The sequence below is a fragment of the Calidris pugnax genome, unplaced genomic scaffold (assembly GCF_001431845.1).
Source record: "Calidris pugnax isolate Ruff unplaced genomic scaffold, ASM143184v1 scaffold20, whole genome shotgun sequence".
In the NCBI taxonomy this organism is placed as follows: Eukaryota; Metazoa; Chordata; class Aves; order Charadriiformes; family Scolopacidae; genus Calidris; species Calidris pugnax.
This window is the reverse complement of record NW_015094510.1, coordinates 17,197,699-17,225,243: the sequence shown is the minus strand read 5'-3', so window position 1 is coordinate 17,225,243 and position 27,545 is coordinate 17,197,699. Positions and strand designations below refer to the sequence as shown.

Sequence of the window (27,545 nt, the reverse complement as noted above, 5' to 3'; positions counted from 1 at the left end):
CGACGCAGTGACCGGGAAAGCCTTACTATTCTTTGGAAGCTGAAGGTGTAAATAATCTGTCTGTTCTACTTGTGATTTTTGCAGGGAGGAGCAGGTAGCTGTTGAACTGGTTCAAAGGGGTGATATTGTAAAGGTTGTTCCTGGTGGAAAGTTCCCGGTGGATGGAAAGGTCATTGAAGGCAGTTCTATGGCGGATGAGTCTCTCATTACTGGTAACTTCCCTTACACTTACGCAAAGAAGTTAAATCTTCTAGAGCACTTTCTTACAAGGAAAGAGAGCAGAGCAAACCCCAAAGCTGCTGTCTGAATAACCTGCCACCTTAATAGACGCTGTGCCTGGCCTTTGCGAGCTTGAATCCAAATCCCACTCCTGCATACACCCTAAAAAGCTGGAGAATTTCCACCCAGTTTGGTCACTTTAACTAAAGGATGGGATGGGTAGAGTCTAAACACTATGGTCATTATTGCAGAGATTTGGTGGGTGTTTCCCCTGAATGTGTTTGTAGAGATGATGGTACCTTCTCAGAAATAACTTCTGAAGGACGATGGGGAAATATTGCTGAGATGTTGGGGTGTGTGTGGGTGGGCACTGAACAGGGCTGCTGACAGGGATCTCCCAGTGAGAAAGAAGAGGGAAAGAAAGCCTCACAATTTGATTCAGGGTCATGGGGCTTTCCCACAGCTTTTGAAATGTTCATTAATCTTCTAAATATAGTATGGATTTATTGCATTGTGTAATTCTTATAATTAAGGTAAAGGTTATTAAACCTTTACATTGGCATTGGCTTCCTTGTTTTAGTTATTTACTTTGCTTGGGAACACCATTAGTTTAAAAGAACCAGTCATTATCACTAACCCTAAAAATAGAAAAATATAAAGATTTTGTAGAGCTAGCATTCTTGAAGAGGCAGTGTGAGAACAGGAACTTTCCCACAGAGACAACTTTTCTAGTCTTTGAAAACTGAGGGTGTTGAAAATAAAGACAGATTGCTCAAACTCCCATGGCTATGAAAATTATTAATCAGAGAAATTCTTAGCAGTTCCTTTTACAAACAGTTTTCTCCTGGCCCTTTTGAAGGATGGCATCCTGGAGGGTTAGGACCAAGGGAACAGCATGAAACTAAACCTAGAAAAAGGTTTATAGAAGTATGACAGCACTTATCCATGCCTTTACTATACAGAGATATACAATATGTGATTTCTTGTCATTATTGCTTAGCATATGCTGATTTTGCCAGCATACAATGATCTGGGTGCTAATGAACTATGTTCACTGTTATTAGGGGTATTGCCTCATTTATTCGTACCTTTTCTTTCTAGGGGAAGCTATGCCAGTCACTAAAAAGCCTGGGAGCACAGTGATTGCTGGTTCTATAAATGCACATGGCTCAGTTCTTGTTAATGCAACTCATGTTGGTAATGATACCACTCTGGCACAAATCGTGAAATTGGTGGAAGAAGCTCAAATGTCAAAGGTAAAAATAATAGAAAAGAAAAGCTTGTTCACAGATTTTGATTATATGAGAAAAAGATTCTGTATTTTTATATATTTACTTGTTCAACAAACAGTGTGTTTTTCAGACTTCAAAAAAGAATCAGATGAAGAATATTAGATATTTTCATGATCTCTACATACATGTGGGTTTTGATCACAAACATACAAATACATTTTTTTTCTTTTTTATAGGCACCCATCCAGCAACTGGCAGATAAGTTTAGTGGATATTTTGTTCCATTTATCATCATCATTTCAACAGTGACATTGATAGCATGGATCACAATTGGTTTTATAAATTTTGATATTATTCAAAAATATTTTCCTGTAAGTAATTTCATTAAGGGCTGAATTTTGGTATTAGGATATCTTCCAGTGTAATTTACACACCTTCTGTGTGTAGGGTTTGATGTTGCAACCTGGCAAATACTTTTGTACAACGTGGTGTTTTCTACACAGAACAATGACACTAATTAAAATCTATATGCAGGTATAAATATACCTTTGCATTTATCCCTCGGTTCTGCATGGGGTTCCTAAAAACTGAAATTATTGGCAGTCCTTCTGGATAAACATGATCTCGAGCTGCATTGCAAGGAGCTGAGCCATTCCTATATTGCCTGTAACTATTTTGGACACCCTTGTTCCTGATGGCAGACCGTGGGTTTGGCTTTAGAAAGAAGAGGGGCTTCTGTTACCTTTAGGATGTGTATTTGCTGTGCTCAGCAGCTGTGGGGATCTCTGTACCTGGAAATAGGGTTCTCCTTTGCTAAGCTCTAAAGCAAATGCCAGCAAGTTATATTGTCAGCTGGGAGCCTGAGAGCAGAGTCAAGCATATGTGTGCTTGAGCATAAAAAAACCCCAGAAAATACTGCTATAAACAATTCATAACATTGACCTTTCTCTGCCATAACAGTAAAAATAATAGATTACTTTTCCGTACTGGAGGTTGCAGGTAAATGTGTTTTTTGAAATGGCTATGATTGATTGTACATCTATGTTACCTTCTCTCAGCAATCACACATCTCTTTCTTTCTTCTTTTTTTTTTCCCTCTCCCTTCTTCTTGCAGAATCAGAACAAACACGTTTCCAAAACGGAACTAATTCTGAGGTTTGCGTTTCAAACCTCAATCACTGTGCTGAGCATTGCATGCCCCTGTTCTTTAGGCTTGGCCACCCCCACAGCTGTGATGGTGGGCACGGGAGTTGCTGCACAGAATGGGATTCTCATCAAAGGCGGAAAACCCCTGGAGATGGCACACAAGGTTAAGAGTTCATTCTGTACTTTTGTAGCTCACCCAGCTGTTGCTACATGAAATATAATTTCCCAGGAAATCCTGCTGGTCCAGAGAAAAACTGCAGAACGTTGGTTGGTTGGTGGGTGGGGTTTTTTTGTCTATTGTTTGCTGCTTATTAAGGTAAAAAAGACAGATCTGACCTTCTTTCTTCAAAGCAGTCACAGCAAAGTGTTGAGAGCCAACAGTTCCTGCAGTCTTAGGCCGTGAAGCTGCTGATCTTCTGCATGATCTCAGAGGTTTCTGACTTTTGCACTCTTTTCCTCTTCTGCAAAAAATATAATCCAGTGTTTTCCTTCCTTCCTCAGAGGGATGTTGTGAAACGCATATTGTTCATGATGAGTCGTTTACAATGTAGGATGTAAGAGAGAATGATTTGAAGTTCTTTTAGTATATAGAAAAAAGATGGAAGAGAGGTGGGAAAAGCCCTTCAAAGACAGAAAACTGATGAAAAGACAAGGAGGAGATTGAAGGATGAGGAGGTTTGGTATGTCTGCAGCCAGTGAAAAGAATATGAGTTTAAAACATGCTGTGGTAGAGTCAGTAAGGAATAACAGAACATTTTAAGTGAAAAGAATAGTTAGGAATAAGTTAATCAGACTGATAATTCTTGTTCTTACTGGACATTATAAAACATAGACCAGAAGTTTTTCCAAGGCTCTGTAAATAAAAACCCAAAATGACTGCTAAGTACTGTTAAGGCTTTTTATCTTTTGAATCGAAGTGAAGCTAGTGTCAGGGCTTGTAAAATTAGGTGACCTGTTGGATTCTGCAAGGTTGGTGGGTTGGAATAGCTAGGAATGGAAATAGGCCTACTTTGTTGAGTTTTTTTGTTTCTCTGTGCCTATTTATTTTCACTATTAGAACTGACTTCAGCTTTGGGTTTCAGTGTATGTGGGGCTGTGTTTTTTGGTTCATTCCCAGTTCCTCAAGACACACTGGGCTGGCTAAGAAGCGATTGTTGAATTTGGTGAATGGCATGAGGTTGGCTTTGGTTAGGTTGTCGCTTCTGGAACTTGTTGCAGCTTCTTGCACTCTTTGCACCTGCTCGTATCACCAAATAACCTCCTGAGTCCTCTTTCCTCAGTGCTATTGTTAGTTGTTTATAACAGGATTTGCAAAAGCCCTCCTGAGTCATGTACCTTGTGGTAAAAGTGATTAAGGAGCCGTTACCTGAATCCTGCACATGAATACATACAGGCACACACAGAGGACAGCACCAGTCCTGCAGTGACTCAGTTGTATGAGATGCTGGTGTAGATATAGGATGATGGTGTAGCTTCAGTGAAATCACCATGTGGGGAATGAATAAGAAAGCTCAGGGAGACCTTCTGTACAGATAGTTCAAGGTACATACAGGAATCTCTACTTTTGTAGATTTTTTCTATCTTGATGTGGATATAGTCAACTCATTATTAAGGTACGGACTGTATCTGTGTGCCCTATGAGCATCCCTATGCTCGCAGGGCTTAGGCAGTAACTCTGGTTTATTTCTTGCAGATCAAGACTGTGATGTTTGATAAAACTGGGACCATCACCTGTGGAGTTCCTAAAGTCATGAGGGTGCTTTTGCTGGGAGAGACGGCTGTGCTCTCTCTGAAGAAGGTGCTGGCGGTGGTGGGCACTGCAGAAGCCAGCAGCGAGCACCCCTTAGGAGTGGCAGTCACTAAATATTGCAGAGAGGTACTTTGCCTTCCTGTTTCACCTAAGGCCTGAAGGGATCTGTGCAAATGCAGCAATGTTGTATAAAATGAGCAAGTCTCAGAGGGACAGGCCTGCCTGAAGAGTAACAGGCTGGGAAGCTGGTGGGTTTTATGGTTGTGCATCTTAGTCTGGACAATACCAGGAGGTGTACTCTAAGCTTTGCGTTTCTGGTAACGCTGTGGAGTTCTCAAGCAAGAGCTTACACAGTTTTTCCTGAACTAGTGGGAAAATGAGGATTGTGGAATATGTGCAGGAGGAATACTTACACTTAAAATAGCATTGTAAAGCAATGTGTGTGGTGACATGTCATATGTTACCTGACTGTCATCATTTCTATTAGTCATTTTCTTATAAATTAGGCAAAAAGCTATAAAACCTGAATATTAAACTGTGGTATTTGTGAATTTTACAAATGAATTAATAGATTACTGAAGTCTTTGCAAATTTTGCAAATCCTTAAAGGTCATTTATATATTGCATGTGTTTTTTAAATGTTTCAGGAAGAATGAAAGCAGAAATAGTAACCACAATAGGAAACCTGGTTTAAATAAATAAGTTCTTACTGCTAAGACAAGTCATTAATTGACTTATGGAAAAATTCATTGGGAAGAATATGTCAAACTTATTAGTGATAGATCTTTCAGTGGTAAAATTTGGAAGTTAACATCTAAATTTAGAAGGAAAAAGAGAGCGTGGGTAACAGTTCAGTTGTCTCTCATATTTTACACTTTCTGTTTTCAAATTTCTCTTAGTTCCCCAACATTTCTGTAGCCATCCTATGCACCAGTTACTACTGGATCATGGCTTATATGAATTGCAATGCTATACTGTTTGCTAATATTCTTACCACCTGCCTTATCATCCCTTTGTTGTAAGAAGGTTGCTGAAAGGTAGATGTAATTCCAACTTCCAGAGACAGCCCAGAATAATGTGTTGATAAATGCATATTTTCTCCATTCTTTTTGTAACTTACAGGGTTTGGGTAATCCCTTTTTTTCATCTTTAGTGTGCTTGCTAACTCAACAGAAAGACCCAGTTTCCTTGTCATCCAGCCAGTTCACTCCAGGAATTAGATACAGTTTTCCACTGTACTTTTACATATATATAAAATCTATATCCCCCACAGCCACTTGTCTGTAAGGTTAATTAGAAGTTGTATCTTTTCAGAAGCTGTATGGCTTATTATTATAGTAATTCTCTTTAGTTCTTAGTCTTGTCTGAGGTCATGAACCACCAATGTAACTGCTTTGTCCTTTAACTGCCAGGAAAAGCTGTCCTTTCTGGTTTGCTGCTGCCAGGGCTGAGACCTGGATGTGGTCTGTATGGCTGCCCCTTTCTAGTCTAACTCACAGCACGTCCAGAACATCCTTATTTTTAGTCCTGCGCTACTGATACTCCATCCTGCTTTTCTTTCAGTCAGTCATTGTCAAAAATCATAGAATCATAGAATGGTTAGAGTTGGAAGGCACCTTAAAGATCATTGATTTCCAACCCCCCTGCCATGGGCAGGGACACCTCCCACTAGAACAGGTTGCTCAAAGCCCCATCCAGCCTGGCCTTGAACACAGAGGAGGAATGAGGCGTCTTTTTGGCAGGAGTTACCTAATATTTGAACCCCACGTAGGCAGCACAGACTGATGATGAACTCTGGTTACGTCCGCAGGAGCTGGGCACTCAGAGCCTAGGATTCTGCACTGACTTCCAGGCCGTCCCGGGCTGTGGCATCAGCTGCAAAGTCGGAGGTGTGGAGGCCATCCTGGCCACGGCCAAGAAGGGTCTCGATAAGCTGGGCGCTGACAGGAGCAGGGACAGCAGTGCTCCTCTGGGAGACAACGAGCTGATCGCGCTCCCCGAATCACAGAACGGTATGTCTGCCCCCAAAGCGACCGCCGGTCACAATGAGAGGGCTAATGAATCAACAGGGCTGACCACTGTGAAACTGGACTGGGAACAACAGAAAGATGGATTTATGGCAGAAGGAGACAACATGAGGGAGAAAAATGCACCTTAAGAAAAATCGAAGTGCTCTCTTTCTCCTACTCTCGATCTCTCTGTAGTTCAGAAACCTAAATAAGAATTTAGATGCTACAGTGACGGGTACTTGAAAAGTTGGTGCAAAACATAAGCAATAAGGCATATCCAGCAAGGTCCCTTTTGGAGAGACGAATGGTCCAGCAGAGAGCAAAGTTTGCCAGTTAACATTATCTTCTCATTTGGAGCAGTTACCTTTAACATATGTTATCTTACTGCTGCACTTTATATCCTACTCTTTAGTTCTATATTAACTTGGACCTTTTGTTTTCTGTTCATAGCTCTCTCAAGGCATTTACTTCTGAAAAAAAACCCCTATTCAGCAGATGCACAATAAAGTGTGTTATATCTGCAAACCAAGTTTCAGTGCTTGATGTTTTTGATTAGGCTGATACGTTTGTTTTTGTTTCAGGCTCTGTGGAAGCTCTTTTGTAGTGTAGGAGAGAAAGAAAAAGTATTTAAAGCCTTCCTTAAGAAGCTTATCAGTTCTTTTCAGAAAACTGTGGCTCTCCTGACCTTTTTGAGAAAGCTATTAGAAGAATTAAATAAAATAAGAACTTTAATCATCGGAACTGTGCCATTTATGAATGGTGCTAATGTTCTGTTTTCTCACCTGTTTCATACAGCTCTTGTGCAGTTGGATTGAATTAATAATGAGGTACTCTATATACTGTTTCATTGTTTGTTAGAACAAACCTACTTTTTTCTTACCAGAAATAGCCTTTATATTTGAAAGAAGTCATTACTTGAGAGAACAAAGCAGTGTGGCATTTATGAAATGTGCATACTGCACTTATCCAGAAAAACAAGCCAACTGGCAAAGGCAAATACAGGCAAGTAATTCCATTAAGTTCATGACGCAGTTCTGTGTATAAACAGGCACAGACTGAGTCTTGAAGGAAAAGTTTTTTTACACTTCGGGTAGTGCCCATGCATTTGTGTTTGGCCACGACAGCAGCACTTCAACAAAATTAATTCTGTCTGTGTCTTGAGTGTGACCATTGCCAGTCTGGAACACACACACACAAAAAAAAACAACCCCAGGAAAACCTCTCAGGAATGTTTTTCTATAGCTAATACAGCCTGACATTGTCATCTTCAAACATCTCTGGCTTGTGTTCATTGTTTTTGAGTTGCTCATTTTTCTTTCTGTTTGTGCACAAAGGTCCATCAGCTTCTCATACCTACTCGGTGTTGATTGGAAACCGTGAGTGGATGCGACGCAATGGCCTGCATATTGCCAACGATGTAAATGATGCCATGACAGACCACGAAACGAAAGGACAGACTGCCATACTAGTGGCTATAGATGGTAACTGCTGTTCTTTGGAGTGACTTAATACTTATCAATTGATCCTGCCGTGGAATAAATAAAAACAAACTCTGGAGCAGTTGATCAGTGGCTTAATGTCAAGAAACTACTAATCTTTTAGTGCAGAACTGCAAAGTATCAAGGTGTTCTTAAAAGAAGCTTTCACCTCATCGCAGTGTTTGTAAGATCTTGTTGGGTAGTTTTTAATTTAAGTATTAATTTCTGAACCTCCTGTTGTCTGGGGCTGCTGTTCAGAAGAGCAGTGGCAGTGCAGTGCCATGTCCCATCCTGACTTGATATCACTTAAGGATCAAAGGCCAACCTATTGCATCACTGATTTCAAAACACTTCATGAATACATACAATGATTCATTAGGTCATTCAAGGGTAATAGATCAGACTAAATGAGTTTTGCCAGAGGGGTTCTGTTCTGTGCTACACAGAAAGAGATTCCAGACCTTACCTTAATATGAGAAGCTGCTGGAACAGTGATAGATTGCAACTACATCTGTGATCTTGAAATGGGGCCTCTGATTCAATTACTGAATAAATATTCTTGGTGTTTCTCCAGAGCAATTCTGAGAGGCATTTGCACATTTCAGCCTGGGCTCCATCAGCAGCCCAGGAAAATCAAGTGCTCTTAACATGGACACAAGGGCTGGCATTCCTATTGCAGCTAGGGATAGCAAAGGCAGATACAGGGGTGAAAAACCTACTTAAGTCCTTACTTCTGAAAGGTAACATGCACCGATACACCAATGTGATATTTTTGAAAGTCACATGAAGGAAATGTGGATGCACCTTTGAGTCCATTTTAATAGAGATTTTAATAGAGATCCAACCTGGAAAGATCAGGGGACATAAAACCAGATACTGTGCATGCTTCCTCCTGGTGGAGTGGCTTCAATATCTGACTTGGGCTTAAATACCCAAACTTTCTCTGGCCCACTGGCAGTGCAGTGCCATGTCCCATCCTGACTTGATATCACTTAAGGATCAAAGGCCAACCTATTGCATCACTGATTTCAAAACACTTCATGAATACATATGATGATTCATTAGGTCATTCAAGGGTAATAGATCAGACTAAATGAGTTTTGCCAGAGGGGTTCTGTTCTGTGCTACACAGAAAGAGATTCCAGACCTTACCTTAATATAAGAAGCTGCTGGAACAGTGATAGATTGCAACTACATCTGTGATCTTGAAATGGGGCCTTTGATTCAATTACTGAATAAATATTCTTGGTGCTTCTCCAGAGCAATTTTGAGAGGCATTTGCACGTTTCAGCCTGGGCTCCATCAGCAGCCCAGGAAAATCAAGTGCTCTTAACATGGACACAAGGGCTGTGATGTACAGCTGGCGTTCCTATCGCAGCTCGGGATAGCAAAGGCAGATACAGGTGCAAAACCTACTTAAGTCCTTACTTCTGAAAGGTAACATGCACTGATAACACCAATGTGATATTTTTGTAAGTCACATGAAGTAAATGTGGATGCACCTTTGAGCCCATGTTTTGGAAGGCAGGTGCAACACTTCTATATGAAAGTAATTAATTTTAATAGAGATCCAACCTGGAAAGATCAGGGGACATAAAACCAGATACTGTGCATGCTTCCTCCTGGTGGAGTGGCTTCAATATCTGACTTGGGCTTAAATACCCAAACTTTCTCTGGCCCACTATTGTATTTGTCCTTACCATAAAAACTATGGGCATATTTAAAAGCTACCCTCCTCTTCTCCCCTTCATCCTGGTCTCTAAATATCAAAGGTGTTTGTTGTTCCATCTGAAACAGATAAATGAGAAAAGTGTGTGTGTGTGTAAGAGACCATAGCTTAGAAAATTGTAGACACTTGTTCAGGCTTATAAATGTCAATATTTTCCAGAATGTGTCATTTCACAAGCCACCGTGGTGTGATGGAGGGGAAGTCCTCTTCTCTTGCTGCCACTTCACCTCTCACAGGTCTTTATAACAGACGGCATTTCTTTGTGCAGGTGTGCTGTGTGGAATGATCGCGATAGCGGACACGGTCAAGCAGGAGGCAGCCCTTGCTGTGCACACACTGAAAAACATGGGAATAGATGTGGTCCTGATAACGGGGGACAACAGGAAAACTGCAAAAGCCATCGCTACCCAGGTATCTGCTTCTTTGCCTTTCAAAAAAAAAGACCACACAATGAGGTTCTACAGTTCTTCTTACCTCAGTGAATCTGGAGCAGGAACTCAGGTTTCCTGGATACGTTAAATGAAAACTAACTTTTCTTGAATTGGACTGAAAATCAGGTGAGGTACAATGGCATAGTGAAGGCCAGTGGCTGCATTAAGATCCCGCTGAAGAGGAGAAGAGGAGGCTGAGGGGAGACCTTATTGCTCTCTACAACTACCTGAAAGGAGGTTGTAGAGAGATGGGGGTCGGTCTCTTTTCTCAAGTCACAGGTGACAGGACAAGAGGAAATGGCCTCAAGTTGCACCAGGGGAGGTTCAGGCTGGATATTACGAAAAATTTTTTCACTGAAAGGGTTATCAGGCATTGGAATGGGCTGCCCAGGGAGGTGGTTGAGGCACCATCCCTGGAGGTGTTCAAAAGACGGGTTGATGTGGTGCTGGGAGATATGGTTTAGTGATGATGCTCCTTGTTTGTTGTGTGGGTGTCTATTTTTGTCAGTTAGGTTGATGGTTGGACAAGATGATCTTTAAGGTCCCTTCCAACCTAGAAGATTCTGTGATTCTGTGATTCTCCAGATGTAGAGAGTTTCTTGCAGTAATTAGTCCATTGCTGAACTGAAACCTTCTGCTTCCCTTCACTGAAGGGCAGTCGTGTTTGGTAAGCAACGAAGAAAAGTTCCATTAAGGTCCAGTCCTGTTCCAATAAGGGAAACAGGGATTTGTCATTATTTTTAAGGGAAATACAGTAATAAAATAAGAATTTTTGTTAAGAAGCATAGCAGTCTAAAAGAGGTTGGGTTTATATGAGATTTCCTTGATCTCAAACTATAAATGTTGCTCCAAAGACAAAGCTGGATTCTCACCCTATCTCGCTGCATTTCCACCCTCTCCATCTTCATTTCTCTCTTTCCCTTTGCATTGGTCTACTTCTAATCCACCGTGTGCCACCTTGCTTTCCTAAGGTGTCCCAGCACACAGCTAACTCAGCCAGCGCTGTGGTGGGCATGTTCTCCTGTCTTGTGAGGTCTGTTTTGTTTCTCAGTGTGATGCTTTAATCCTTCTCCACACTTTCACTTTTGTGTTCGGTTATGGTATGGCACTTTCCCACCCCATGTTTCTTTGTTAAGAGAAGTCTTTTTGGAAACAAGGCCTGATGTATGGTTCCAGGCACTCAAGTGAAGTTTTCAAACAAGCTTAGGCTGTGCCAACCTGCATTTTCATTGAATTTTTGGTACTAACTTCCTTTCCAATGGAAAAATGGTAAGACAGTCCTAAAAACTTTTTAAAATGTTACTTTTTGAAAGGTTAAAAAAGAGCTTCTACCTTGTGTACTGAAAAGCTGATCTGTGCCTGGTGGGGCAGCCAAACCAGGGGCATTATCCCAGCCCTCTTTAGTAGACCCACCTGTTTTCAACCATAGCGCCACTGGTAGCAACTCCACGTTAGTTGAGAGGTGGATGGGTACAAGTGTTCAGCCAACCATCTGCTTTGTTTTCATAGTTTCCCTGAGACTTGCACATACTTGCCTTTCTGTGTTCTGCCTAGTGGAACTGCCTGATCATACATGGTTCCTGCGTTGCATTTCACTGAAACCTTTATTGGTGCATCAAGCAGGATGATTAGCTGAAAACTGGCTCTTTTAACCATCAAACCATTATTGCCAGAGCTTCAGAAGCCTTGTGGGGTGTGATGCCAAGGGCAGAGCATGGTTTGCCAGCATTTCTGCAGTAAAAATGGAGGGGGCTGTGATCAGTCCCTTTCTTATGCCAAAGGCATGTTGCTCTCCAGCTTTCTGCGTATTTTTCAAGCGTTGCCTCCACCGGAATCAGTTTGGTTCATCTTCCTCTATTTCCCCTTCACCCAGAACAGCAAATGGCTCTTCCTTTTAGCATGAACCGTGTCACCAACTGGGTATGTTTCTTTCCTTGTATGTAGGTTGGGATCAAAAAAGTCTTTGCTGAGGTTCTTCCTTCTCACAAAGTTGCAAAGGTCCAGGAGCTCCAAAATGGGAGGAGGAAGGTTGCGATGGTTGGAGATGGAGTCAATGATTCCCCTGCGCTAGCCAGGGCCGACGTTGGAATTGCAATTGGAACGGGCACCGATGTGGCCATTGAAGCAGCGGATGTTGTTCTTATCCGAGTGAGCACTACAGTTCTGAGCTGTCCTCTTTTGTCACTGACACTCCTCTCTTTGGTTTGGTATTCAGAAGACTGCATGTGGAAAACTTTCAATGCTCTTCTGTCTTGCAGAATGACTTGCTGGATGTAGTTGCCAGTATTCACTTATCAAAGAGAACAGTTCGGAGAATACGAATAAATCTGATTCTTGCCTTAATTTATAATCTGCTTGGAATACCCATAGCAGCAGGTAGGTGACTGTCAGAGCTTGGCCTGTCGAAGACAGCAGCACAGTTGAGCTCTGTGGTGCCTCTCGCAGGATTTCCTGCTCAAGGAACCAAAGAGGTTCCCAGAGTATTTAAAACTTGGCAGAAGAAGGACAAAATAAATACATTAAATTTTATTTTTTTTTTATGTTGTAGAAAATAATCGTCTTTTCCCAAATTTTAAACTTAAGAATAAATTCTTACATGTTGTAGTTAAAACATTTAGGGGAGGACTTTGTAGAGTAGGGTAGATGGTTGGACTCGATGATCCCAAGGGTCTCTTCCAACCTGACTGATTCTATGATTCTATGAAAACCATGCTCTCATTTCACATAGCAGTACTTGGGGATTAGTTTCTGCATACCCAAACCTAGCTCTAAGCAGAGATACCACCCCACTTCTGGGTGTTCCCTCTTTTGTTCACCCCGAATCACACGTTTTCTCTCCTACTACTCGCATTCTCTCTCCTTTTGTCAGGTATCTTCTCATGCTCCAAATTTCTCCTTAAAACTTACTTCAAGCATTCCTCTTTCTCTTTGTGAGTAACTCCTCCCTCCTTTGCCTGGACTATTGCCTTGTCTTGCTGTTGCTTTTGCTTTGTTTCACGCATACAGAATAGCTGGAAGGGACAAATAGTCTTTTTTGTGCCCACAGTGTTGTAGTTGAATTGGTGTAAAGGTCATCCATTGCAACGGAAGGGACATATTTAAAAATAAGTGAGTTAATCTATATCATTCTAGTAGTGTTTATGGGAGTCTCAGCAAGTCATGTTGCAGAACTGCTGATCTGTTCTATGGGAGGTGGGGACAGAAATGTCGGTATTGGGACAGGAGGCTCTGGCTGATGTCCACGTGTGTTTTTGCCAGGTGTGTTCATGCCTGTCGGCCTCGTGCTTCAGCCTTGGATGGGATCGGCTGCAATGGCAGCTTCTTCTGTGTCTGTCGTGCTGTCTTCCCTGCAGCTGAAATGGCAAGTTGTCTTTACGCTAATCAACTGGGGACCTGCTGGGACTCCAATGAGATGTTACTCTGGGCTTTGTAGACCTAAAAGTACTTGAAAGTCCTTTGGCTCGGGGTTCTTCTGTCTAATCCTCGGCTCTGAAAGAGACAGGTGTCACAAGCACACCTGGACTAAGGCTGTCCTGAGCATTCTTTAACTAGCAGCTAAAAGTGTGACTGGATGCCACCTGTGTTGGAGATCTAGTTCAATAATGTGCCTATCAAGTGAACAAAAAATTCAAAAGACGGTTCTCCATAACCTAACAGTAGATTTGTTTTTTTAAAAAAAAATTGTACCTGGTTTTAAGTTTTGTCTATTTAATTGAGCCAGAGAGAAACACAGAAGCAGTGTATTTATTCTTTTTGCATCTTGCCACAGATAAAATATCTTGCTTGTTTTCTTGGAAGCAAAGCAATTTCTGAACTATAACAAGATTTTTCAAATTGTATTAATTTTTTTATGCTACATTTTTTGGGTGCAGTTACAGTGGATGTGTTTTTAACATCATTGTGAGCAAACATCTTTCAAAAATAAGACTTTGATGGTGTCTGAAATTAGTCCAAGCCTTCAAATATTTCTGCTGTAGCTGGGGTCTTCTGTAGTGTGTAGTATAGTACAGTACAGTATAAACTAATATAGGAAATCTGTTGCTGCATCATGATTTTGATCCTACAAATGCTCAATGAGACCACAAACCAGAATAAAAACTACGTATGTGCTCATGTCAGCTCTACCACTTCAGGATTTTCATCCTAAAAACCTTCTGTATGGAGTTAACCAAAGGATGATAGTGATTCCTTTATTCTCCGATTCTTTTGATGTTGTGCTGATTACATTAAGTATCGGACACTATTGCGATTAGATATTGAGAACCCCCCAAAAATATGGAAAACTTAGGGAAGCTGAATTACAGTATACTCTGTGAGACAATAATCTTTCTTGAAGCCTCACGTCAGCTGAACAGAACTTCAGATTCCAAAGAACATGATAATAAGTTTGTGTGAGGACCATGCGTACCTGCCATGGCTGGGCTTCTTTTGACCTAGAATATATTGAATCAGAAAGTGATTTTTGGGCCATCAAGTCCATTCCCCAGAAATTTTCTACTACAAAACCTTTCATAATTCAGCAAACTCATAATTTTTCTTAAAGAATCTCACTTTGAGATTCCCTCTCTTTTACTATTGAAATGTCTTAATGCCGTGTGACCAGTACTCATAGCCATTAACATTGTGGCTGAAGTGTGTGTAACATTTAGGTTGCCAGAAGTTTCTGATTTGTCCTAATGCTGAAGATGCTTCTATACATTGACCTCATATTACTAAACATATTTTCTCTTTCTCTTCTTAGTTATAAGAAGCCAGACACAGAAAGTTACGAAGCACAAGCTCAAGGCCGCATGAAGCCACTTACTCCTTCCCAAATCAGTGTTCATATTGGAATGGATGATAGGAGGAGGGATTCATCCAGACTGGCCCCTTGGGATCAGATTAGCCAAGTGTCTCTCTCTTCCTTGACTTCAGACAAGCTGCCGAGACGTAACGGTTTTGTTGAGGAGGAAGGGGACAAGTGGTCATTGCTCGTGGATGGAGAAGATGATGAAGAACAGTACATCTGAAGCACTGTCTTCTCAGTCCAGGAGGAAACGTTCCTCCTCGCCAATGATGGGAGGGACCGACTTATGTCATCAAGAGCTTCAAGGCTGTAAGTGAAGTCGCTCCTTCAGCTCACAAAACAATTGCAACTCAGCTCCATGTTGGGTTGTGTGGACTGTTTTCAGGTCACAGGTTATTTCTAGTTATGGAAGGCATCTGTGGCTCTATAATGAACCGGTTCCTTTGCACACAGCAATGACTGAAAAAATGTAAAATTGTAATTTTCAGAGTCTAAAGCAGTTTCTCTCTTCTAGACTGTTTGCTGGACACCAAATTTCATACTTTTCATTGTTTCTAACTTAACTCTTTTAAGAGCACATGAAGCAAAAGTATTTTCAGAGCTGCCAAATATTAATTTCAGTGTCCAAGTGAAAATAGCCTTGACATAAGGAGCTCTGTGGTTGGAAGTTGTGTTTTTACACAGAATCCTAACCAGTCACATCCCTGTGAGAGCACTTTGTATTTAGCATTCATGTGTGTCTCCTTGGACCAAAAATGCTTCGGTGTTTCACTGACTATAACTCTCTGAAAAGTCTGTTTCAAAGATTTTCACTTGCTTTCAGGTATTGCATCCTTTTGATGCACATCTCCATTGCTAAACTTCTGTCATTCCCTCTGCTCTCCTACATTTTCTCTTTTGCTGCGTATGAACTCTTTTTTTTTTCCCATTTCTTTGCACAAGATAGTTTCGATGAGTTATTATTATGTTTACAGATATTCCTGTTTGGGAAAGACTCCTTTAAGTCACCAGGAACTTTTTATTGAAGTCCACAAAGGCAGAGCAATTCCTGGTCCAAGTTAGGATATCATTTTCCCATGGATATCATTCCCCATGAAGCTCCTGACAATTGGGCAGTTGTCCGTCTCCGAATTTATGCCAGTGTGAGTGCAGGTGGTATTTCCATGGTGTGACAGAGCAGAACTAGCACTGGTGTGACTCCAGCATGGCAAAATGGAGTGAGTTCATTGCATAAATTAACCCCAGCTTGCTGGTTGCTTAAAATAGAACCAAAAGCCTAAATGGTAAAGGTGGAAAAATGGCCTTAAAATGTGGGGCTTCTTTTTGCTGTCATATAAATAACCTTTTCTGATGACCGAAGGAGTTGAACTAAGATTTGTAAAAGCTTGAATTTGTAATGTAAATTTATACTGATATCTTGAATTGGTTTTAATCTCCCTCTTTGCTCTAGTTTCATGAAAAATCAAGGTGCTGAAGAACTCTTTTTTCACTGTGATGTCTTTACCAAAGCTTGCAGTAACTTTATCACTGTGAATGTCAAATTCATCCCTTAACGCTTTTTAGTCAAGGCAGCAGGAATCAACAGCTTTGATGCTGAATCCAGTCCCAGCAGTTGCTACACTGTGGGGCTCTGAAGCAAGAAGATCAGAGTTTTATAGTTTAATCTAAAAGGTGGCTGAACAGGAAATGCTGTGCTAAGCAATGTGAAATAACCACATCGTTTCACTGACAAATACAGAACTGTTTCCAACACGGGTTCAAATCCTGCTCCTCCTAATGTACAAGTGAAGAGCAAGTCAGGGAGGAAAAGAACTGTACTTAAAGCATTGAGCGGGTCTTCCTGTTCTCTCTTCCTCTTCATATTATAATTGAGTTCTCCTTAACAAACATCGACAACACTGTCTTAAGTATAAATACAAATCAGTTTTGAAACTGTAAAATGTCTTTACCTATGTAGAGATTACTTTCACGGCCACATACATTTTTCAAACATCCTATAGGTTCCTATACCTATCCCTGTGGGGAAGATGGTCTACTGTTTCACTGTTTTATGTTTTCTTACCAGTGCTTACAGTAAAAATGTTGTGTTTTTTTAAAAAAACCAAACCAACCAACAAACAAACAACTTTGTGTCTTTGTTTTTCTTATTTTTTGGGAGGGGTACAGCAAAATAAAAAGAGCATAAACAGCGATGGTTAGATTGCAGATACATCTGCACAGGAGGGATTTTGTGACTGCTTTGTGATCTATTTCAGGCAGGGGAAAAAGAGAGAGTTCTGTATTGTGAGGCTGCAGGCATGTTGAAGAGAGGAATTAGGATTCAAAATCATCTTGAGAAACTGGACAGAACTGACAAACAGGAAAGAGAGGAATTAAAAGTCAGCTTGGCAGAAAAAGGTCAGGTAGTTGGCTGGCCCACTTTGTGACCCATTGTAACAACACGGCGATGCTCCAAAATCAACAGAAACATGGAGATGTATAAAGACTGTATCATCCATATGACATAAAATACCTCTTTCTGTTCAGCTCTGGGGAAGCAACAGCTGAAGTATCAGCTCTAGTTTTATATGTCGTACTTGTTAGGAAAAACCAGAGGAGAGCAGTGAGATTTAACTGAAAACTAGAAAACCTGTGAACATAAGTACATGAGAATGAGAAATCCAGGAAGAAAACTGGAGGAGTTTGAGTAGATTTGCCTACAGAATACTGAAAGGAAATACAAGCCTCCAAACACAAAGAGAACAATTTATTCCTTTCATCTTTTCAGTGTCTTTTATGTCGGTGGTGGCTAGAACAAGGAATAATAGGCTTATGAATCCAAGAATGTTTAGATTAGTCATTAGGGAGGAACCGTGTGACAGGAAAGATTATGGAGCACTGGAAGAGATTGCCAAGGTGGCTCTTCGGATGCACATGGCAATCGGGCATGTATCTGATGACATTTCATTGGCCAGAGGTGAATCCTGCCTTGGGGCTGGTGACTGCCTTGGCCAATCTCCTGACCTTTTCTCCAGCTGGCCTTTCTCTTATTTCTGTGAATCTAACATGGACTGGAACATTGTTGGAGTAGGAGCCTGGTCACACTATCCTGCTCTCAGGAGGTGCCAAAGGACTGGAAGAATGGCTTTGACGTAATTTAATAACTTGAAATGAACTGGAAAATATGTGAAGGTTTCCTAGCGATATTTACATAATGTTTTAGACCGTAAACTGCTGTGCAACTTGCACAAATGCCCATAAAGTAGTTAGAATGGCTACACATAGTCCAGGAAAGGAAATCTAAGCGCTAGTCCTGACACTGGTGATGGTGTGCTCCTGTTAAACCTGAGCTGACTCCCTGGAGGGATGTACGAGATGGGGGACGGCATCTGCACTTCTGCATTAATGTAATTATCAGCTTTCCTTGCCTGCACTGGGACCATCTGCCCGCAGAGCCCCCCCCGGCAGGGCAAGGTGCTGGCCTGTGACTGGTGGCTCTCTGTGCTGGGAGCCAGGCCCAGTAAAAGGGCTGGAGGAAGGTGCCCAAGAAGATGGGCTTTAGGGGTTGTCCCTAAGCTCGGCACCCTGGCTGCTCGTCCGTGCACCACACTTCTCCTCTTTTCCAGGATTGAGTATCTTGATGGATTAGACAGTGTAGGGGAGGTATGGTTTAGTGATGATGCTCCTTGTTTGTTGTGTGGGTGTCTATTTTTGTCAGTTAGGTTGACGGTTGGACAAGATGATCTTTAAGGTCCCTTCCAACCTAGAAGATTCTGTGATTCTGTGTGGAGAAGCTTTTCAAATCCCAGTTTTGGTCTTTAGTGTCTACATTCTGCAGATTCTCCCAGTGTGACTTAGTAACTGCTGATCTGACCCTAAGTGTTGATATAGCTGATGGTTTACATGGGACATCTAGTTATTTTGCCCTGGGAAAAGTTTGTGAGTGTTTTCCCGACTGTTTTTTTTTTTTAAATTTATTCTATGAACACAGAAGACATGTCATGAATCAGAAATTTTACCTTGGCTTTCACAACATTTTTAGTGCAATGGTTCAGGAGCAGTGTTTTCTGTTAAATTTTCAACTATTTTCCTTTTCATGCTCTAGTTTTGCCATAAAATTTTTGACTTAAACCTAAGTTCACAGGGCAGAAATTGACAAATCTAAGTTCACAGAGCAGAAATCCTGCCATTTCATTTCCTCCTCCCTTCCCCCTTTTTCAAGCAAATTAACTGTCTGATTTCTATCCAAGCTGATTACAACCTTGCTCTGACTAAATATTCTCCCAAGGATTGTATTTTCTCTCAAAGCGATTGTGTGTGATGAAAACAAACGAGTAGGTGGTGAAACTACACAAAGGTGTACAGGGATGGGAAATCGGATAACGCCGAAATGTCAGATTTAATTTCCTCTCCTAAGACACCAACAGCAAGCGTGTTGGTTTTCAGTGGGAGATCACCCGAGAGGCACAACAAAAGAAGGGGCGAAGGGCAAAGCCTCCCGCTCCCATGTGAGTCTCCGACAGGCACAAAAGTGGGAGGAGGCAGATGAATTCCTCTCCCTGCCTATAGTTAAAAGCACCCAGGCTTTGCAGGCAAGCAGGGCCCACCCACAGGCTCTCTGTGAAAGGATCTGATTTTCATGATTTGTTTATCTTCATGCATGAAAGGAGGATTTCTGAAGTTTCCCCTGCTGCTGCCGGTGAAGGGATGTTGCAGGAGGAGGTGTGGGTTTGTTTCCCTGCTTGGGCATTCATAGAATCATAGAATCATAGAATGGTTTGGGTTGGAAGGGACCTTAAAGATCATCTAGTTCCAACCCCCCTGCCATGGGCAGGGACACCTCCCACCAGACCAGGTTGCTCAAAGCCCCATCCAGCCTGGCCTTGAACACCTCCAGGGATGGGGCATCCACGACCTCCCTGGGCAACCTGTTCCAGTGTCTCCCCACCCTCACTGTAAAGAATTTCTTCCTAGTATCTAACCTAAATCTCCCCTCCACCAGCTTAAAACCATTGCCCCTAAGGTGAGGTGAGTCCCCTGCCACATTTGTGCTGGTCAGGGCTGTGGTCCAGGGGCACCGCTGGGAGGTTCAGGTCCAGGGGCTGTGCCATCTGGCAGCCAGGGGACCGGGAGATGTCACTGCGGGTCCAGCCACCCCAGAGAAGCCCCTTAACCTGTAAAACATCTGAAAACCCGGTACATTCAATGCTGGTTAGCAGCAAGGGGAAAAAAGGCAAAGGGGGCAGGATGAGTCAGTGGTTTAAGTCAAATAATACAGAGCGTCTAAAATTTTGGGGTGACTTGGCATCATATAGCCCAGGAACAGATTTTAGGCTAGCATCTGCCTAGAGAAGCTGTGGATGCGCCATCCCTGGAAGTGTTCAAGGCCAGGCTGGACGGGTCTTTGAGCAACCTGCTGTAGTGGGAGGTGTCCCTGCCCATGGCAGGGGGGTTGGAACTCAATGATCTTCAGGGTCCCTTCCAGCCTGAACCATTCTAGGATTCCATGATTCTATTTATTTGCCCTGAGCTCTGAATTACCACTTTGGCTGCGTTATTTGACTCTTAAGTAAATCCTGAGCTCCACATACGCTGTCTGCTGAAATTACTGTTAGCTTGCTTTTTTGCTTCGACACGCTGAGATTCAAGAAGAAAAGGAGCACTGCAGGAAGGCAAAGGATGGTGCCTGCACCCTCAGAACAAACCTGAGCCTTGAGATGTGAGTTTAAACTCCCCGGGCAGCTGCGGGTGCCAGACGGCTCGTTTGACTGGGTTTTGGTTTATGCAGATTCTTTCTTTAGGGGAAGTCACCATGTAAACCCAGCATGAGGCTCCAGGAAAGTGTTTTATGTTCAGGGGAGCACCAAAGCACAAGTGTAAATCCTTTTGCAGTCAGTGAAGGTAAGGCCATGCTCAATGCTTCTCTGAACTGCAGCTACATGAGTCCCATGATAGATATTAAAAAAAAAAAAAAATTGGGCATAAATCTGAGGCCTCCACACACTGAAGGAACTACCCAAAATTCAACTTACTTTATTCAAAATAAATGAATAGCCTATGCTTGAAAGAAATTCACCAAACTGGTTTTCTTCCACTGTCACGTCATTTTAAGATAGACACATTGCAGTGTGGTTGGCAGATGACATGTCACTGCTTGAGAAAAGCAGACGAGCCACTGTCACAAAACGCTGTAGCTCTGTATTATCATAGAAACCCAGAATGATATGGGGTTGGAAGGGACCTTCAGAGATCATCTAGTCCAACCCACCTGCCAAAGCAGGGTCACCTAGAGCAGGCTGGACAAGAAGGCATCCAGGCAGGTTTTGAGTATCTCCAGAGACGGAGACTCCACCACCTCTCTGGGCAGCCTGTTCCAGTGCTCCAGCACTCCCAAAGTAAAGAAGTTTTTCCTCATGGTCAAACGGAATTTCCTCTGTTCCAGTTTTTGCCCATTGATCCTTGTTCTGTCCCCAGGCACCACTGAGAAGAGCCTGACCCCATCCTCTTGACACCCGTCCTTTAGGTATTTATAAGCATTGATAAGGTCCCCTCTCAGTCTTCTCCAGGCTAAAGAGACCCAGGTCTCTCAGCCTTTCCTTACAAGAGAGCTGCTCCAGCCCCTTGGTCATCTTTGTAGCCCTCCGCTGTACCCTCTCCAGTAAGTTCCCTGTCCTTCTTGAACTGAGGAGCCCAGAACCAGACACAGTACTCCAGATGGGTCCTCACCAAGGCAGAGCAGAGGGAGATGACAACCTTCCTTGACCTGTTGGTCACACTCTTTTTAAGGCACCCCAGGAGACCACTGGCCTTTTTGGCCACAAGGGCACGTTGTGGCTCAAATTATTGTTATTTAAACCACTGTAACCCTGCTTGCCTTCAGCCCCCAGCAGCGTGGGGAGCTCCCAGGTGAGTCTGGCTGCTGAAGAGGAAGAGGAGCAGTTCTCAGGCAATGCCAAAGGTGCTCCTGGGGATACACAGGTTCAGTGGGATCACCCTACTTTGGTAGGCGGTGGTTTGTGGCTGTTTTGCTTAAAGCAAATAGCTTTAAAATTGGCATTTATCTCTCAACTTCTATTTTTTTTTTTTTTTTTTTTGACAATACTGATATTTGGGAACACCTGGCTGAGCATCAGTGTGGCCTGAGCTCTCCATCTTTCTCAGCTCTCTCCTACCCGTGCAGGAGGGTGATCGTTAGGGCCAGGGCTGGAGGTGGCAACCTCTCCCTGAGCCATGGGTGACCAAGCATGGAGGCCCTACACAGCAAACCTGGTACTCCTCAGCTGTCCTGCGGCTCTGAAGCTTCTTCCTGCCCTGGCTCTTGGAACATCCCGTGCATCCCAGTCACTGGGGAGCTAACGTGGAGCACTCTTGGCACCTGCTGCATGTGGGCCACCTGAATTCAGCATTCTTCTGCAGAGAAGCCTGTTAAATTTTCACTCCAGGGACAAAGTGTAACAGGTCTGTCACCGGGGTCATGTGATGAAGCAATCCGTCCACCTGACAGGAAAGTGGCACACACCCGTCCCCCAAAGCACCACCAGCTGACCTTCACAGCCAACCCACAAGTCCTCTGCCCTCCCTGGCCGACACCCTTTGCTGCAGCCCCTGCTTCAGCCCCATAAACCCGCCCACCGACACGCAGGGAATTTGAGATCCACCTCTAAAAACTGAAAATGAGTGCACACAAGAGGACACAGAGGGCTGGAGCACCTCTCCTGTGAGGACAGGCTGAGAGGATTGGGGTTGTTCAGCCTGGAGAAGAGAAGGCTCCAGGGAGATCTTATAGGCCCTTCCAGTACTTAAAGGGGGCCTACAGGAGAGATGGGGAGGGACTTTTTATGGGGGAGTGTAGTGATAGGATGAGGGGTAACAGTTTTAAAGTGAAAGAGGGCAGATTTGGATGAGATATCAGGAAGAAATTCTTTACTGTGAGGGTGGTGAGGCACTGGAACAGGTTGCCCAGAGAAGTTGTGGATGCCCCTTCCCTGGGAAGTGTTCAAGGCCAGGCTGGATGGGGCTGCGTAGGCCTGGGGGGCTCCTGGGGGAATCTAATGTCCCTGGAGGAGTTGGGGGGAGAAACTGCTGAATTGGGGGGATTTGGAGGGTTTTGGGGTACCCATAGGGAGCTGGGGTTTTTTGTTAGCCTGGGGCTGCTTGGGAGAGTTTTGGAATGAGGGTATGTGGGGTGTGTGTGAGGATTTGGGGTGTCCCCGGGGGACGGTGCATAGATTTGGGGATATCTTGGGGGGGTGAAGGGGTCCCCTAATTTGGGGCTCCCTGGTTCGTTTCTGCTAAACTGTGGAAGGAACTGGGCGAAGGGGAAAGGCAGTAGAGGGATTTCCTGTATTTCAGCCTCACTGAAAGTGTCCTTAGTTTGAAGTGACTCTGCTCCCTTGCTGCTCACAGGGCTTCATCAGCTCACTGGGCTATTTGTACCTGCAGGCTACTTGCCAAACACACCACACCAACTTCCTTTTAAGAGTTGTCAATGTTGATGTCTCATCTGGGAACGTACTCCCAGGTGTCAGACCTGGCACCAGGCAGCAGCTTGTGCACAGGTGGATGGTGACAGGCCCTGCCTCACTGGCTTCAGTTGGAGCATTGCAGAGAGCAGGGGAGCTCAACACACAATGCTTGCCTACTGCAGACTGCTCCCTTCTTCCCTCTGGAGCTTCCAAAAGTATTTTTGGTCAGCCTTCAGGTTCTGCATTTCTACACAGTTTAAATGCAGTACCTGGATCGCGTAACCAGGAGCAAGCAAATGTTCTGTGCTGCTAAAGCTGTCAGCAGCAGCAATTAATTTCTTTGCTGCAGCTGCTGAAAAATTGTCTACATGTTTTTCACAACAAGAAGTGTGTAGGTGATAACATTCTCAGGAGGCGGATCAACGTTTCTGGCTCTGACTTTATTCCCTAAATCTCACAATCAAAGGACTAGCCTGAAAATCTAGGAAATGCAGATTAGTCAAAGTCAGTTCTGCAAGTGCTGGGTGGCACCCCAGCAGAGATATGGCAGAGGCACCACCTCTCCCTTACCACATACACTTCCTTCCCATGTGCAGTCACAGCTAGTCCCTTTCTTCCACTTCCCATCCAGGCTGTGAAGATCTATCAATTCTTTGTGGCATCATACAATTCAGATATCTTCAAGTGTCTGTATCCGTTGAACCCACCACATCTATAGACCTGTTTACAGAAGAAAAAAAACTGTGAGCGGGGCAGTGATACCCTGGGTGGGAGAACACACCAAGGAGAAAATGAATGGGATGGCTGGATTTTGAAGGGGGTTGGTTGGTTGGTTGTTTTGGGTCTGGTTTGTGCTTTTTTTTTTTTAATGGGAATAGTCATCCTGGGTTCAAAGTAATAGAAGTGCAGCGAGTTGTTCAGGCCAGCAGGATTTAGACCCTTTATTTCCTGAACTTCCTGGAGCAGATAGGCACAGGATTTCACTTGTGGCCAGGAAAAGCACCATCTGGCAGCAAGTGGGGTCTTGTTTGGAGACCCCTCACTTTAAAGGAACATTTCTTCCCTTTCCTGCTCCCACAGCTTCTCTTTTCTCTTCTCTCCTCTCCTCTCCTCTCCTCTCCTCTCCTCTCCTCTCTTGTGCCTGGGGGCAATTGCTGCCCACTGGTTTGTCTCCGGGTGGTACCATTCAGCTGTGTTGAGGCACATCAATCCATCGTACCCTCCCATGGTGCAGAGGAAGTTGTTGGGAACGGCGATGCTGATGTGCTCTGCACAGGAATCCTATGTCTCAAGGGCATTGGTCGGGACCCCCATGCTCCAGCAAACAGGATGGCATGGGGCAGGCAAGGCTGACTGAGCGGGTGGGCGAAAGCAGGAGATGGGCCAGGCATACAGAAGTTGGACATTTCTGTCTGGGCGTTTGTGGTGAGGACTTTGCAGTTGTCGTTGCCCTTCACATCATCGTGTCTTTCGACCTTGCTCACCAAGTACTCTGCTTGCATCCGTGCCAGTCCAAGCTGAAAGATGCCAAAAGGAGGTTAGAATATTAATGCAGATGCTTTACACCTTGGTAAGCATTCGGGGGTGGTTCCAATGCTGGATGGCTTTGCTTTCGGGCTACAGCACTGCCTAAAGCTTATAGGAGAACCAGAGAATTTAACATGTAGTTTTTAGCTAGTCCACAAAGGGGTGTGCAAGGGTAAATCCTCCGATTTCATGGCAGGGAGTCTGCCACCGCCGTGGCACGGTGCTTTCCTGCACACAGGCTGACACTGCCCTAACGCCTGCTGCTTGCTGCATCGTCTGGGCAAACGCTCACCAGCCTTGTGTGTGTGGAGATTAGGTGGCCCCACAGGAACTTTGGCCCTCCCTGGCTGTGAGGAACAGTTATGCTTAAGCTCTAAACAGGAGGAAACGGGCACTTAAAAGCTCTGCCCTGACCCCAGCGCCAGATCTTTTCCCCCTGTCCCAGCCTAGCAATGGCCACATGGTGGGAAAGCTCACTGGAACGGTGGGAAAGCTCACTCAAAAGCAGTGTGAGGAGGCTACAGTTTCCTCTGGTCTCACAAGAAAAACAAAGCAGCTCTAGCTCAGCTGCCCTGTGCCCAGCGCTGCAGGGCTTCCCAGCTCCACGCCATGGCAGCACCCACCTTGCCCAGCAAGACTGCAGCGTGCTGCCTCCTGTTCTGCTCATCATGAGCAATCTGCTGCACAATGGCCTCAAACACAGCCTCCTCTCCTTCCACACTCAGCTCATCCTTCTCCAGAATGTGCTCTAGCTCCCTGACGGAGAGCTACAGAAACTCTGTAGACACCCTGGTCATCTCCTCAAAGTGATGGAGGACGAACATGTGGGCTACTTCTCCGCAGGTGGAGCAGCAATAATCTGCGAATCTCCAGATGCCGACACAGTTTTCCAAGCACAGCTGGGATTTTAAGAATTCCTCGCTGCACTGTCGAACGATGCCCATGACATTGAACTGGTCAGCTGCAGTTATTGCACTTTGAATGTTGCCATTCCAGTACTGCCATACCAGTACTGTCCCAGTGCAGGCATACCTGATAATGAGCTGCATCATTTTAGGTGAAGTGCCCTGGATTTTAGGGACTCTCTTCTCTGCGTTGCTCCAGTTGCTGGAAAACAAAGCCCTGAAAAAACCCAAAGCAGTGCTGGGGGAAAAGCAGCTTTTCTGCCTTAAACCCTGACCTCGTTAGCCCTGGTGCCTCCTCCCCCAGGCACCAATTTGGGCACTCACAGTAGCCATGCTGGGAGACCGTGGAGTTTATTACCTTATGTAATAAAGTTGTTGTCCTAACAACTAGGACAACTAGCTTTTTTTTTAAAACAACTAGCTAGTTGTTTTATAAAAGAGTTGCAGCCTCCAGCTGTGGACAGAGAGCCACAGGGCAAGTGGCCACCTTGCTTCAACAAGAACACCAGAGAATGATGGCATGTGGGGAAGGAAAACTTCCCACCTGATGGCAGACAAGTCAGGTTGGCCACGCTCCCAGCCCTGCGCCACATCTCGCGGTTCATCAGGCACCACTTCCAGCCTGCTGTTAGATCTTAGGTCGTGGGTGAATTCTGGGGTCCAGGGAGGTGCCAGGACTATGGGAAACTGCTGGAAGAGAGTTTGAGCACCGAGGGAAGTGCTGGAGATACACTAAGGCAGTGTGATACAGCCTAGGAAATACTCTTTGTCCCTATCCCCTGTTGTTTCAGGCACTGACCTGAAGTATGCACTGCAGCTACAGAGGATGTTCTTGTGAGCAAATTGTGAAATCATCTTGAAATCCTTTAAATTGCCTAGTGAAATTCTGTCTTCTTAGCATTAAGAAGCAACCGCTAGGTTTCAAAGAACAGGATTCCAACACAGAATTCAAAATACAACTTCTGGGGTTAAAACTGTCAACATTAACAGCCCTAGATCTGCCTCAGTTTAAAGGCTTTATCTTCTGTATGAGGTAAAAATCCTTCATGTGTACAGAAAAAGCCTCTGTAACCACCTGCTTCTCAAGAGGCGTCCAAGTGTCTAAACCTCATAATAAACAACGGCCCACAAATTATTAGATCACTTGCAGCACAATTTATTCTTCACGTATCGACATCTTTCCTCCTTCAGAAAGCAATTAGCAAACACTGCAGGGAATTCATTAGCAATAGCAGTTATCACTGCCAGCAGAGCGAGCCCTGTGCGCTGTAAAGCTGGGGCACGGCTGAAAGGAGGAGGGTATTGACACAGGTATTTGGCAGTGCCACATCTCAGTGTGCTGCTCCCGTCGGGCATCACTGCAGGGCAGCACACGGGAAAGCAGGGGGCTGAAACTCAAGGATGAGGCATTCCCTGTGTCGAAAGGCACCGTAAACTGATTAAAACTGAAGGGCTTTGCTGCTACTTTCCCCACCCCAAAGAACATGCATCGTTGTTCGCACATTTTTAAAATAAATTCTTTCAATCAGAACAAAAGGAACTGCAGTATCTCTTCGAATTCATAGACTCATATAATGGTTTAGGTTGGAGGGACCTTAAAGCTCACCTAGTTCCAACCCCCCCTGCCATGGACAGGGACACCTCCCGCTACAGCAGGTTGTTCAAAGCCCCATTAGGCCCGACCTTGAACACTTCCAGGGATGGAGCATCCACAGCTTCCCTGGGCAACCTGTTCCAGTGTCTCACTACCCTCACAGTGAAAAGAATTCTTCCTAATAGCTAACCTAAATGTCTCTTTCTGTTTGGAGCCATGACCCCTCATCCTATCGTTACATGCCCTTATAAAGAGTCCCTCTCCAGCTCTCCTGTAGGCCCCCTTTAAGTAATGG

The 27,545-nt window shown here is 44.0% G+C and overlaps 1 protein-coding gene across 3 annotated transcripts in view; it reads left to right on the top strand.

Annotated features, from left to right (window-relative positions):
* Positions 1–16,889, top strand: part of ATP7B (ATPase, Cu++ transporting, beta polypeptide) — a 40,976-nt gene extending 24,087 nt beyond the window's left edge. For 2 of the 3 annotated variants that reach the window (XM_014966239.1, XM_014966237.1), the window contains exons 10-21: positions 85–212; positions 1,321–1,475; positions 1,688–1,822; positions 2,566–2,760; positions 4,291–4,473; positions 6,158–6,359; positions 7,691–7,837; positions 9,832–9,974; positions 11,939–12,142; positions 12,253–12,370; positions 13,253–13,355; positions 14,736–16,889. In XM_014966239.1, coding sequence (XP_014821725.1) covers positions 85–212; positions 1,321–1,475; positions 1,688–1,822; positions 2,566–2,760; positions 4,291–4,473; positions 6,158–6,359; positions 7,691–7,837; positions 9,832–9,974; positions 11,939–12,142; positions 12,253–12,370; positions 13,253–13,355; positions 14,736–15,003 — 1,981 coding nt within the window. In that variant the 3' untranslated portion in view covers positions 15,004–16,889. Of the gene's footprint in view, positions 1–84; positions 213–1,320; positions 1,476–1,687; positions 1,823–2,565; positions 2,761–4,290; positions 4,474–6,157; positions 6,360–7,690; positions 7,838–9,831; positions 9,975–11,938; positions 12,143–12,252; positions 12,371–12,863; positions 12,925–13,252; positions 13,356–14,735 lie in introns of all 3 variants that reach the window. The other variant, XM_014966238.1, reaches the window with a different exon arrangement.
* Positions 16,890–27,545: the final 10,656 nt, after the last annotated feature.